The sequence below is a fragment of the Lolium perenne genome, chromosome 7 (genome assembly GCF_019359855.2).
Source record: "Lolium perenne isolate Kyuss_39 chromosome 7, Kyuss_2.0, whole genome shotgun sequence".
NCBI classification, from domain to species: Eukaryota; Viridiplantae; Streptophyta; class Magnoliopsida; order Poales; family Poaceae; genus Lolium; species Lolium perenne.
Window position 1 is genome coordinate 109,248,493 of NC_067250.2, and position 14,574 is coordinate 109,263,066.

The window sequence follows — 14,574 nt, forward strand, 5'->3', positions numbered from 1 at the left end:
ACAATATGTGAAATGGAAAGAGTTTGCCGGATCTACTTCATAAAACACTATGATGATCAAAACGACGATAAGTCACCCCCAAGATGACCTTACACCTTACAAAGACTGTACTTCCTTCGAATCTATGAGGATGCATGCATGGTCAAGAAAAATATACGGGGATATAATACCCGATTTGCACCACTGACAACAACCATCACTCCGATGTTATTGCAGAAACACATATGCTAGTACATGCCATAAAAGACAAATAAAGAGCCGCACCATGCACTGCTGCCCTCAAGCTTATGCACAAAAGCATACACCTCGTCGAAGTTCACGCATGGCTTGTCACTGCACATACATCAACCGATCCCAAGCAAAGAATCAAACATCTGATTACACAGAACATGACAAGCGAAGCGATCCAGCAGGGAAAGCACACTTACAGCTGCTTGGCGAGCTCGCCAATGATCCGCTCGCTTTCCTGGCAGAAGAGGGTGATGATCTCGGCAACAAAGTTGTGCCCGCTCCCGTCCAAGAGCAGAAGCTGCTGCTGGAACTGCTCGTCCAACAAACCATAACCCAGAAAAATAAACACAAAGCAAAAACATCAAATTCTCCAACACTATCAAGTTACCCATCACCTAAGGAGAAACTTAAACTCCCGATAGATGGCAATAAAATAGTAAAGCGCTCACCGTGCCGAACATCCTGGCTTCATAACCAAGGGTGTCGAGCTTCATCGCGGCCGCCATGGATTCCTGAAGCGAGGACCCAAGCTAGCGAGGAGGAAGTAAGTGAGGAGAGGAGGGGTGATGCAGAAACAGTAGGAATGGATGGTGATCGGGACTAACCGGTGTGGTATTTATAGAGGAATTGGACTCCCAAGCCACCCAACTTACACACACACCGCAGGGTGGAAGTGGATAGCTATTCTCTTCCTGCTATTTATTGCTCACATTTATTATTTTTGTCATAACACAACCCTTTTTTCATTGAGAAATGGCAAGCTTAGATTTAATTTTCAATTATTGTTAGATCATTTAGGCCTTGCCTATTTGTGTGGTCAAATGTAGGCATTGTTTCATTGGTACCTTTTATTTGTCTATCTAAATCTAGTTTATACTTTTGTGCAGTAACAATGGGAAAACAATTATCATTTCAGAATTGTAAGTTCTAATTGCTTATTTTTTTGAGATCAATATCTTATGTAGTTTGATTGGCACCATAGGAAGTGTTCCGTTCCATACACTTTAAGCCTTAAACCACGTCGATTGTTTATAGATCACTAGAAGTTTCTACTTAATGTGATTGATACTTAAACAGTGACGGAGACAGTTTTATTGGATACCTTTTATTTTCACTTGGAGTACTTAATTTTATGTCTCTACCAAGTTATACTTTCATTGGAGGACACCTCTTGTGTAGTAGCTTTATTCACTTGTTCACAGCGAAGATGTAGTTTTATTATGCAGTTAAATCTGAAGAACACATACTCCACCTCTCAAAATGCGCCAACATGATTAATAGCATACACATGAAACATATGCATGTGCTAAATATCGTGAATGGTTAGATATTACTAATTTTTATGACTCTGCTATTACATTTTGAACTAAGATTCATCAGTTAGTATAGAGAGATAAAAAAAATTGTAGATGACAAAAAAATATATAATAGTATAGATAAAGTGACTACCATGTCTTGTTCAACCAACACCAGTATCAAGAATAAGGCACATAGAGTAACGTGCACATCCAAACATGATTTTTTTTTTTCACCCAACTAATTCAAGTCCGGACTCAGATTATGGGCTTATTCTGTAATACAGAAATCAGGATGGGGTGCCGATCAAATGGCGGCGATACGATCCTAGTGGTGTGTCTTGTCCCGACACGACGATCTTGTGATGTTTTCTTAATTACCGTAACTAGCCGACATGTGAGTGGGGAGAATGTTCAATTAAGAACATGGTAGCTAGATTGCTGTGGGTTGTAATTGGTTCCTATTAGAAATACGACAATATCCGTGCAACATGAGCAACAAATTGAAATGTCCATACAATATCAACTATCGCTGAGAGCACTTTTCCTAATTCAATCCACACATTTAAATTCATCAATATCACATTTTCTATTATTATTTATAAACAGTACAAAAAATATGGAAATTTGTTTCTTTATAATAGGTAAAGTCTCATGGTTCAATTATCATTATGAACATCATGGTAGACATCATGGTGACCAAATAAGATCTACAAACACACATATTCACCTCACAAGAAATTAAATATGATTTTGAACCAATCATAAATTATATGATCCTGCAAAGTGAGAAGTGAATGGGACTAAAGATAAACCTTTCTTCCACAGTGACTTAACGAAACAATCTCTTTAATTTATCATTAGAAAAAAATCAGTTGATATTGGGGTTAGTGGTTTATTATCATTTAATTTATCTGATGGTTGGGATAGCTATATGGATCACCTTCATATTTCCCTTTTTATTTTGTTGGAGGCTTTTGCGGTCTAATTAACTCATTGAAAGCACAAGGATAAATGGTGGAATGTATCTATTCATTTCAAATGGCACCTTCCATGCACTCATGCACATGTCCAAAATGAGGCAGAGTACAAAATACGTGTCTACTGTTATTAATAGACGCAGGGTATTGCATGCACATGTAAACTAACGTATGTTCCCAATTAACTAGACTATCTATATTGTCATGATTTTTTTTTCTCGGAATGAGGTGACCCCTACCTATATTATCATGAATGACATACGGAATTATTGACCCCTGCCTATATTGCGATGATTGTTCTTGAGCGATGCTTCCGATGCTTCTGTCACGATGATTTTCCAAAGTGATGCTTCTAGTAGCATAAAAAGCTAATGCAGAGTAGGCTAATGCATCAGCTTCAGCATTTGCCAGTTTAAGGAACAACATTTTTCTGCTAATGCATCAGCTTTAGCTTTTGCATTTCTACTGGTGCGATGATATCTTTGCATTCAAAAGAACCTCGGTGATCACATGGGTACGTGAGCACGTCTCTATTGTCCAACACGTGTCTAACGCCGTCAGTTTGGTGGAATATTTCTGTGCAGTTGGAAGCACCCCACGACCCCACTTACCCACGCTGAGCTACTCACCAGCATGTCCAACTTCTATATCCTCTCCTCTCCTCTCTCTCACCTCATCTCCACACCCAATCCTCTCGTCCATGGCCGCCGCCGCGTAGCACCATGCCGGGCGTGGTCGCCGACTCTCCAACCCACTTAGTCCTCCGCTACGGGCTGCAACTCGTCAGCCCCCGGCCTCTCCTACCTCGATCTCCTCCGCAAGTGGTACTGAATTTTCTCGTGTTCATAGATTCATGTGGACCATTGTCTTCTACAAGTGGAGTAAAGTGCCGCCTTCCACCGGCGCGAGGCCGCCGCGCCCACCCTACTCCTCCCTCACCAACGACAGGCCCGCGCGCCGCCCCTGCTCCTCCTGCCCAGACGCGAGGCCGCGCGCTGCCCCTGCTCCGGCCATCCCTGTGCCCGCACCACCGCTCAGAGGGCACCAAACCTGCATCGAGCGCAGGTGAGGGGGCGACCAAGGCGCGCCTTCTCCCGCTGCTTCGCCGTAGGCCCCGGCGCCACCACCGCAGCAGGGGGTCCGGGCGGAGCGGCCAGATGTGGTAGATGGATTACATCCCGCCGGCCAAGCAGTGGACGGGGGCGGGTGGAGCAGCGATCCCATCGGCCTGCTGCACGCCCCGCCCCTCCGATTAAATCCACCCACGAAGACACCCGCGAGGAGGACAACCTCCCCGTCGATCTCCTCTGCTCGGCACGCCGCGGACCACCGCGCCGTCCCCGTTGTCAGCGTCCAAAAACGGGGAACGTCTGGAATTGACTCGATTTGGGAAGTCTCTGCGTCTCTGGCTCCGGCCGGCTTGGTGGTCGACGTCGGGCGCCATGTCGACGGCCGGCTATGCCATAAATCTGCGTAGGTCGATGGGTCGGGCGCCATCTGCTTCTTCTGCTTGCCACGACAACGTGTTGCTGGGAGCGGGAAGAGGTCGGCGATGTTGAAGCCCTGGGCGCAAGGATGCGCTTGAGCGTGTCGACCTTGTCGGTGTTGAAGCAGAGCCGGTAGCCCCCAGGCCCCAGCAGACGAGATCTCCGACACTGGGTCGGCGAGGTGACGGACGACGAGCAACACCTGCATCGATGAGGTGTGTTGCTGCTGGGCAGGCGAGGTGCCGCTGCAGGGGCCAACGGAAAGGTACTGCTATTGGGGCCGATGAGGTGCCGCTGCGGGAGCCGGCGAGGTGCCGCTGCAGCTGTGGCCGGCGGCCGGCGATCTGCTGGGCGAGCAGCACCTGGGCTGGGCGTGATGCGGGGAAGAAGCTTCGCTAGGTAAGCAGCACCTCGGCGGCCACACTGGGAGAGATCGCGGGGCAGCGACGTGGGGAGCAGGACCTGCGTGTGGTCGCAGGAAAGAAGCGGGCCTATCCCCGGGAAGAAGAGGAGCGATCGATCGATTGTGGAATAAGCAGAGTGATGGCGTTTGTATTCGAACTGAGGGATCGATTGATCTGTGCTTTGTTTTGGAGAAGAAAATCGATTTGGTTCTTGAACGATTACGCGCTTACTTGTTGGTTTTGGTTGGAGTATTCGGTGTTTAGTTAATTATCACTGGAGATTTATTTTGTCTTGTTTTTTAAATAGTAGTAGATATTAATTAGCCCTTAATTTACAGAGAGTAAACAATCGCTTACCTAGAACTCTCTCATAACTACAACCACAACAGAGTACACAGTAGCGATAAGATATAGAGTACGAGACTTTCTTTATTCTCTCCATCAAATGGGTCCCATCCACGCATGCACTTTCTTTTGGAACCGTGTTCTCACCGTGAGCCTCACCGTGAGCCAGGAGAAGAATCCAATGGTGATGAAGAATATCCAACGGCAATAGAGGCATGCGCACGTACCCACCTGATCACCAAATCCACTCTTTGCATTATTGCATATACACATGCTTCTTGAATTAGTAGCAGAGTAGGCTTCGTTTGCCTCTCAGTATGAATTGGAGCTAGTGACATGAGAAGAATTAAGAGCTTTGCTTGTGTGACTGTTTCAGAAGAGGCTGCCAGAGATCACTAGTGCAGCCAAATGGGAAAATGTCTACACTCAGAAAATCTAGTCCCGTGCTCAGATTGCAGTGGTTGCACGCTTATGGCGGCAATTGCGATGATCATTCTTGAGCGATGCTTTCCTCGGTGATGTTTCTGGTAGCATAAAAAGCTTCCAAAAGTTGATCTCGGCCTTCCAGTATGTCCATCACTTACATGCAAACTCAGGGGTACAATATATTGTAAATAAAGCATCCAAGTTTTCCGGTATCCTCCATGTCCGACAGGTTGCTGAGAGTGTTACCTCATCAGTTCATCCAGGTATTGAACTATTTCCATATACCAGCTAGCACAGAACCAGCATGATGTTTGTGCACTCTAGAAGAATCCGTAGGCACGAAAGTCACACCTGAGACTGAATAGAAAACAACTTGAGCTGAGGAATTCTACAGCAATAACATTTTCCCCAACACAATATAACTTGAATTAGAATAACACACAATGTTCTCCACAACAAACAACCACAGCCGATACACTAGCCAACGCATAACTCTGTCGACATTACACTGCTTCTGTACATGGAGTTCATCCAGCCTACCAAAATTCTCCCCTTCATCACGCTTGTAAGCCGGGGGCGCCGAACATGAACGCTGCGGCACTCACCGCCCTTGTCGACCGGTGGAGGCTAGAGACGCACACCTTCCACTTGAGGGCCGGCGAGATGACCCCTACTCTTCAGGATGTTTCCATGATCCTTGGTCTTCCTATTCAGGGTGAGCCACTATGTATGAACATAGCTTCTGATGGGTGGCGCCAGCAGATGGAGGGGCTTATTGGCCTGGCTCCTCTTGAGCCAGAAGATAAAAAGGATAGAGCTCCCACCTGCGCATCTTTACTTTGGATCAGGACTAACTTTGGTACATGCCCGAAAGGGGCCAACCGTGACACTATCAAGACATACACCCGAGTGTATTTGTGGTATATGCTTTCGAGGACTCTCTTTGCTGACAGTGGTGAAAAGTTGGTCCATTGGTGTTGGATGAAGGTGCTTACGGTGTTGGAGCACCAGTGGAGTTGGGGAAGCGCGGCACTTGCCTACCTCTATCGACAGGTGATGGTTTCCTATCTTTACTATTCTTCTATAGTAGTATGCGGCACTTGCCACCCGTGGACTAACCAAATGTCTTATGTACGCAGTTGGACGAAGGTTATCGCAGGATTGGGAGCGACAGTACTGGTGGATGCTCGCTCCTACTTTCCGTATGGAGCTGGGATCGCCTATCACTTGGGCGGCCGAAGAGACTCAACCAGAGGCCATCGGTGGATTGGGAGCCCACTTGGGCATATATACATTTGGGACAATGTCCCGGAGATGACGAACGATCCAATTGTCATGTACATGCACTACACTGAGGAGTTAAACACTCTTACCTCTGAGCATGTAACCGATTTTAAGCCATCACACTTTTGCTATCCTATTTCATCAATTTCATTGGCGTGTTGTAAATTTTGAAATATTTGTATGTTGTAGGTGGATTGGGAGCCATATGGTAGCTTTTACCGTATTGGTGCGGCGATGACTGACCTCCACCCAAAGTGCACAGAGGAGTCGGCTTTCTGGTGTATGCGGTACCCACTCATATGCATGTGGCTTGTTGAATACCACCAGCCGCAAAGAGTGATGAGACAGTTTGGGTTGTATCAGGAGAGCCCACCTCAGTGGCAAGACACGGATCACGCGCTCCATAGGTAAACTTCTTGAATCATGCGATGGAAACTTGTTGATTGAAGCGATACAATCTTACTTTATCCATTGTGCTCCAATGTCTTGCAGGCTTGATAGGCAGCGGCAGAGGAAGATCACGAATTGGCATGTCTATCATAGGATTCACGTGTCAGCGTTCGAAAACTGTTTGGAGGCGGTACGGCTTGGCGGACATGTCGAGGTTGTCCCGTACGACGCGACCGCCTTCAACAACTATATCCAGTGGTTTCATCAAAACACGCGTATCGAGTTAGTGAACTACGCGTATGATGAAGACATCTTGGACGAGCCCATCGCGTTCGATGAGGTTGCGCAAAGCCAGTACGACAGGATTGCTCGAGCAGGGAGATCGACTTCTATTGCTTCCTCCCTGAACTTTGTGGTAATGTATTCTCTCATTAGCTAGTACATCATCTATATTGGCATGTGCTCGCTCAAATTGTGTTTAATATGTTTTTCACAGCGGTCCGAGATCCAAAAAACAGCTGACGAGTGTGAGGTTATTTGGGATCAGAGCCATAGAGATGAAAAGCCTATCGGAGCGATGCGGTATTTCATTAAGGTATGGTCACCAACTTTGAATGTAAGCTATTCCTTTTGGCGGCTTTGTAACCATGAGTTTCATGACGCAGAAGTTGCGGCGGTTAGGCAACTTGCTAGGTTGCCGCAAGGGCGAAATTCCTACATCCTCTTCTGAAGATGAACGTCGTGGTTCGGAGGTGTGGACTCTTTTGTTGCCGTCAAACATGTGCGAAATTTCAACTTTTTCTAACCATGTGTTGCTGTTTGTGAAGATTCCTGACGACACAATTCTGAGTCAAGCCAAGGAGCAAGGCGCACGGTCTGCGTACATGTTGAAGCCTAGGGGGAAGGCTCCAAACCGTTACACTCCGGAAGACTGCACGAACCGAGGGAAGAAGGTTGTCGTTGAGTCTGACGAGGAGCCGCCGAAGAGGTCAGCTTTGAGGAGGATGAGGAACGATGAGCCTTCCTCCTCAGAGGAAGAGGTGGAGGAAGAAGCATCACCGCCACCACCACGGAGGAAGCAGCCCACGAGGAGGGGACGTCGATCTTAGATGGATTTGCTATGTGTTGTGTGAACTCTATCTTCGATGAACTCTAACTATGTCATTTGGGACCATGTCGTCATTGCTACGTGTTGTTTGAATTCTATCTTAAATTGTATGAATCTATATGCTACGATGTTAGCTATGATGTTTTTATGTGTATGATGTGTGTACGAAATTGCTATTGATATGAGTAGTCACTTTGCAACCATGCCTGTCAGTTTTCTTGATTTTTATACCCAAGTCAATGTGTGGCGCCGATGGCATGGGCGCCACACTTCACAGTGTCGCGCCGATGACATGGGTGCCACACATAACAACATAATGGCCCGAAACATACTGTAAGACAATTATCCATGGCGTCGGCGCCACACAAACAGGCTCGCCAAAACGGCTAAGGACTAAGCGTCCGGAGTCCCTGGATGTTTTCGACATATAACTTGACATGTGTGGCACCGATGTGAATGACGCCACAATCCTGCCACGTCGGCTGGTCAGCGTTGACCGCGCCACGTCGGCATGGATGTGTGGCACCGATCGCATGGGCGCCGATGAGAAGAGCGCCACACAAAAGGGTTAGATGGGTCAAATAGTTCGGCCAGAGGGTGCTTTTCTTTTAAAAAAAAGGGTTATTTTTGTGTAAATCGAGAGGCGGCCAGAGATCACGTGTGCAGCCAAATGGGAAAATGTCTGCACTCACACAATACAGTTCCGTGCTCAGATTGCAGTGGTTGCAGGCTTATGTCGGCAATTGCGATGATCACGATTTTCCCCAGTGATGCTTCTGGTAGCATAAAAAGCTACCAGAAGTTGATCTCGGCCTTCCAGTATATCCATCACTTACATGCAACTCAGGGGTACAATATATTGTAAATAAAGCATCCAAGTTTTCCGGTATGCTCCATGTCTGACAGGTTGCTAAGAGTGTTACCTCATCAGTTCATCCGGGTATTGAACTGTTTCCATATACCAGCTAGCACAGAACCAACATGATATTTGTGCACTCTAGAAGAATCCCTAGGCACGAAAAACACACCTGAGACTGAATAGAAAATAACTTGAGCTGAGGAATTCTATAGCAATAAAAATTTCCCCAACACAACATAACTTGAAATTAGAATAACACACAATGTTCTCCACAACAAACAACCACAGCCGATACACTGGCCGAGGCATGACTCTGTCGACATTACACTGCTTCTGCACTCCTACGACCGAAACTGGCTTGCCAGAACTGAGCAGCCAGATTAACCACTGACGATCCGCAAAATGACGGCGGATGATTGTTATTTAACCACTGAGAACTAAAAATGACACTGCCGAGAGTAACACAGATATCGGCGACGCTAAATGACCAGTTTTCCGATAAGAAGCTTCAGGCGACCTCACAGAAGCAAATCTTGTTCTACAACTTCAAAGGCAGTAGTGCCGTCCCAACATGTGGCTCTCACTTTGTTGCTCCGGCTTGCTGCTGCTCCAGCTGCATTGAAAAACAAAATATCAAGACAGTTGCATCAAGTCTATCAATGCTGTGAGAAATTGAGAGGTCAAAAATTCTAGTAAACAGTAGTGCAACATGAAGCTAGGATTCAGATATCACATGTACCCAAAACAGTTCAGTCAACAAAGGTTTTCAACTGCAGATGCTACAGAGATTTACACAACAATAGATGAAGATGCCGTATCCAAGCTTGTTTACCTTGCACGAATGTTACTAGTAATTTAATGTCTGTAACTTCATCAACATGATTTTCATTTTTTGTTATGCAGCAAACTAAGTGGATTGATTTGATTGCATCTTTTCTTTTGTCCAGTTTAATATTTTGCGTATAGAAGAATCTTTGGAATATTTTTTCCATTGAAGATGGCCAACCCAGTTTAGTGCAATATTACTGAGAGTTCCACACGAGTTTTAGAAAAAGTACGGTAAATACCTGAAGCATATCCTTAAACTTGCCGCTCACTTCATCGAAAACAACCCTCAGAGTATCCAGTGTCTTCAGGCACCTGGCAAGGAAAACAATTCAGTAAGTTATGAAGCTCTTTCCCATTAGCAGCTAACGAAAGGAGCAAATTCATAATTGGCTACTACAAATTTACTCTAGAAGAATAAATATTTCCATGGACAGGATTATCATAAAAGTTTCGGAAGGAAAGCCTTGTGAATGTCCTCCTGAACATACTTCCTAAACAAAACATACAATCTAACGGAGTAGAGGGTTAACTATAACGAAAAATAACAACTATATTCTGGAAGTAGCATCAATTAGAAGATTGAAACATCAACCAGTTATAGGTTTATTTACTGGATAGCTGTGCAATATTCAGAGATGATAGCAACTTAGTTTCACTTTTAAAGATTTAAATGTTATTATAATTCCTTGTTCAGTAAAGAAGGCCCAGGTGTTTGCAAACATGTGTAGTAGTTTTCAATATTTAGTATAACATTCTTAAAGCACACATTTGAGTACAAAATTGTACTGTTACACTCTTAACCCACCAAGCTCAGTAGACTCAGCCAAACCTTTCATGCCTTTATAGACTGAATATTTTAGCAGTTTATAAAAGTAATGAATATGCAATTGGATCGATAAATACTCTGAAAAAATTAAAAATAAGGCCATTACAGTAGATGAGTAGATAAAACTAGGCAACATTCACTATAAGAATTCAAATAAGACGCTGATAGAAATACAATACTATGACATAGTGATACAAGATACTAACCCATCTCTGCTCTTCTCCTTACAAAACTCAAGGAATTGAATGCAGGTATTCTTCACTCTCTTAGCACCAACACTGCAACATGCAATACTATACAATCAGGAATGTACCACCAAATTTTCTTTAATGAATGATTAAAGAGCATGATATTTCTTTCCCTTCACTTCTTTCCAATGAAATACAAATATATCACTGTGATTTTCCATATATGAGATAACAAGTCAATTAAATGCAACCGAGAAAACCCAGGGTAAGAAAAGACGCACTTATTGGCTAACAAACTTTGATTCCATAAAAAGTCACATAGATACCGTAAACATAAGAAATCTAAATTGATTGGGCCTTATGATGCTTTGTGCATAATAACAATTGTTCTTAAGCACAATAATATTAGTTTCTAAGCATGATAAAATTAGTCTCTGTAATAATTATGTTACCATAAATATTTATTGCTTAACTTGACAAAATCTTCTGCATGAAACTACAAAAACCATGGTTTGGAAACCTAAATACCAGCACAACAAACCACCAAATCACAAAAATCTTTGTTATTTGTTTGTGCGAAGCAAAGGGGAAACATGTAAAACTGCCTTATCTATTTTAACACTACACTACAATGACAGATCCAATGTCAAACCCTCCAAAAATAATTGGAAGTAACACTTGACTTGGCAGAGTATGGAGTGATACTCCTTCAGCTATCCAATTTGTGGAAAGCAGTTCATATATGTCAGATATAAAGCATAAAGAAGCACAATGGCTAAACGGTTTGTCGGATCTCAACCATGTAGAACACTAAAACAGCCAAACGGTTTGTCGTATATACATCGACTAAATGGTTTGTAGGATCAGTAATTGAACAGTACAACGAAAATGATTTGTCGTATCTAAATCATGAAATGCTAAAACAGAAAAATAGTTTGCTGGATCTAGACGATAAAATCCCTGAAACGGCCAGACAGTTTGCCGAACCTACATCAGCCAAAGGGTTTGTCAGATCTAACAATAAAACAGCACAACGACAAAATGATTGGTCGGATTTAAATCACAAAATAGTGAAACGACAAATAATTTGTCAGATCTAAACCATGAAACGGTTAAACAGCCAAACGGATCTCAACTTGTCCCTGAAATACTTAGAAGACGCCACCGATGTGTACGGAATGGAGATGTACATGATTATTCACTACAAGGGACAAACATACTTCATCCCTCCCCATATGGATGGGAAGCGCCAATGGTAGTACAGGACATAAAAGACAAAGAAAAGAGCCTCACCTTGCACTGCAGCCCTCAAGCTTATGCACAAAAGTAGCTACCTCATCGAAGTTCACGCATTGCTTGCCCCTGCACACACAGCAACCGATCCCAAGCAAAGAGTCAAACAGTTGATTACACAGAACATCGCAAGCGAGCCAGCAGAGGTAGCACACTTACAGCTGCTTGGTGAGCTCAGCAATGGTCTGCTCGCCGTCCTCGCAGAACATGGTGATGGTCTCGGTAACGAAGTTTGGGTCGCTCTTGTTCTGGAGCAGAAGCAACTTCTGGAACTGCTCGTCGAACAAACCCTAACCCAGGAAAATAAACGCAAAGCAAAAAACATCGAATTCCCCAACACTATCAAGTTAGTCATCCACCAAAGGAGAAACTAAAACTCCGCACAGATGGCAGTGCAATAGTAAAGCGCTCACCGTGCTTAACATGCTGGCTGCAGAACCAAGGGTGCTGAGCTTCATCGTGGCTGCCATGGCTACCTGAAGCGTCGACTCGAGCTAGCGAGCAGGAAGTGAGGAGAGGAGGGGTGATGCGGGAACAGTAGGAATGGATGGTGATTGGGACTGACCGGGTGTGGTATATATAGGGGAATTGGACTCCCAAGCCACCCAACTTACACACACACACACCGCAGGTTGGAAGTGGACAGCTATCCTCTTCCTGCTATTTATTGCTCTCATTTATTATTTTTGTCATAGCACACCCCTTTCTCATTGAGAAATGCCAAGTTTAGAATTAATTCTAAATCATTTTGGCCCTTAGTCTATTTGACTGGTCAAATGTAAGCATAGTTTAATTGGATACCTTTTATTTACCCATCAAATATTATAAATTTTTTTTGCGCAATAAGTTATATGATTGACAGGGCGTAGGAAGAGTTCAATTCCATAACTTTTAAGTCTTAAACCAATTGATTGTATTAAATGTTTCTACTTAATATGATTGATGCTTAAACGGTGTAGGGGAAGTTTTATCGGATACCGTTTATTTTCATTTGGAGTACTTAATTTTACTGTCTAGACCAAGTTATACTTCCATTGGATACCTTGTGTAGTAGCTTTATTCATTTATTTACAGCTAAGAGGTAGTTTTATTATGCATGTAAATCTGAAGAACACATGCTCCACCTCCCAAGGCGTGTCAACATAACAGTAGTGTGGCCGGTTGATGACACATACTGTCATTAATGGACGCAGGGTATTAAATGAGGTGAGTACGAAATACATGTCTACTGTCATCAATGGACGAAGGGTATTACATGCACATATATACTAAAGTACGTTCCCAATTAACTTGAGTACTTAGCTAATGTCATGAATGATGTAAGAATTTTTTGAATTTCCTTTGAAGTGCACAAATACAAGTGTGTTTGTGACTGCAAATTCTACTACTGCTTTATTACTAGAGACAAAAAAATGACAGAAGTATTCGACGAGTAATTTGGAGCTTGGCAAACATAGGCCTGTACCTAGTTAATATTCTTGTCCAGTTCTGCAAAGACAGAAGACCATTGTTGGATTTGTCTGAAGCAAAGCAACAACTCAGCATCATAGCTTGCAACCTTGGCTAAAAAGACAAGAGACCCAACGAGCGGACAGCAGAGCTTGCAACCTTTGCTTTTCTAATCACCTGCCAGCCTATGTGGATGGTCATATACATGCATCTTTCTTTCTAGTCTAGTATCTCTCATGTGAAGTCAGTGCAGCGGAATAACAAAACACCGTTGTTCGGTCCGTTTAAACTTCGTGCTCCAGTGTCCTTAAGCATCGGGAGGCCCTGCCAAGGTCTTTTCTCCTTCTGGGCCACTCCCACCTCACTCTCAGTGCCAGGCCTTGTAGTCTCAAATTTTCTACTCCCAGGCCACCAAAACAATGAGTTTTTCTTATATTGTTCCAAGATAGCAGGCATTGTCCACCTTGCACCTTCTTTCCGGGCCAAAAAAAGCTCTCAGACTTTTACCTATCTCCTCAAAACGGCAAATTGGAGCATCAGCGACAAGCAGTTGATCAGCACGGATTTAATCAATGTTAATTTCCCTGCTCTGACAGTCATGCACCTAAGCCAAGCTGGGACCACGTTAATCGCTGCATCTAACATAGGTTGTCACTCAGATCTCATCATCGGCCTGACAATCTGGGTGTTACCTTTACACTCAACTGGATGACATTTGGTCCTTGGTTTCTTACCTTTGCTGGCACAATTTTTAATGGGACCATATACTTATGGTGATCTATGTTAGGCTATAAATAACTATGCATGCCTAGCAAGAATTCTTCTGTAACTTTCTCTATTGCTTGTTAAGAAGCTGATGTTCGTTTAGCTCCTGCAAGAATTAGATGATAACAAAAATGGGAATTTTTTTTGCCTATGATTTACTGTTTTTAAACGAATTATTGTTTGTTTCCATTTATGATTCCGTATTGCTAATACATGAATGATGGATACTCGTATAAACGCTACCTATATAGTTGAACTAGGAACTTGTGCTGTGCTATTGGGCCTCTGATTTGTTTTCAAGATAGGCATTTCATTCACAAATCAAATTGTCTGAATTAGCATGAGAAGTGTAACATGTGAGCTGGTGCATGTGCATGACTTGCTGAGTCGTATTTAATTAGGATTGCTCCATGCTC

General features: G+C 43.7%; 1 protein-coding gene and 1 long non-coding RNA gene across 2 annotated transcripts; one reads left to right on the forward strand and one right to left on the reverse strand.

Moving 5' to 3' along the window:
* The first annotated feature begins 6,992 nt into the window (after window positions 1-6,992).
* LOC127315761 (uncharacterized) lies at window positions 6,993-7,585 on the forward strand. The gene is made up of 3 exons (XR_011747924.1): window positions 6,993-7,257; window positions 7,339-7,437; window positions 7,508-7,585. It is a non-coding gene; the product is annotated as an uncharacterized lncRNA (long non-coding RNA).
* Window positions 7,586-8,815: 1,230 nt separating this feature from the next.
* Window positions 8,816-13,232, reverse strand: LOC127312654 (histidine-containing phosphotransfer protein 1). Its single transcript, XM_051343192.2, has 7 exons — window positions 12,510-13,232; window positions 12,358-12,438; window positions 12,104-12,234; window positions 11,945-12,013; window positions 10,670-10,741; window positions 9,877-9,949; window positions 8,816-9,422 (listed from the first exon to the last, which is right to left on the reverse strand). The coding sequence occupies exons 2-7, from the start codon at window positions 12,412-12,414 to the stop codon at window positions 9,390-9,392; spliced, it is 435 nt and encodes a 144-aa protein (XP_051199152.1). The 5' UTR covers window positions 12,415-12,438; window positions 12,510-13,232; the 3' UTR covers window positions 8,816-9,389.
* Window positions 13,233-14,574: the final 1,342 nt, after the last annotated feature.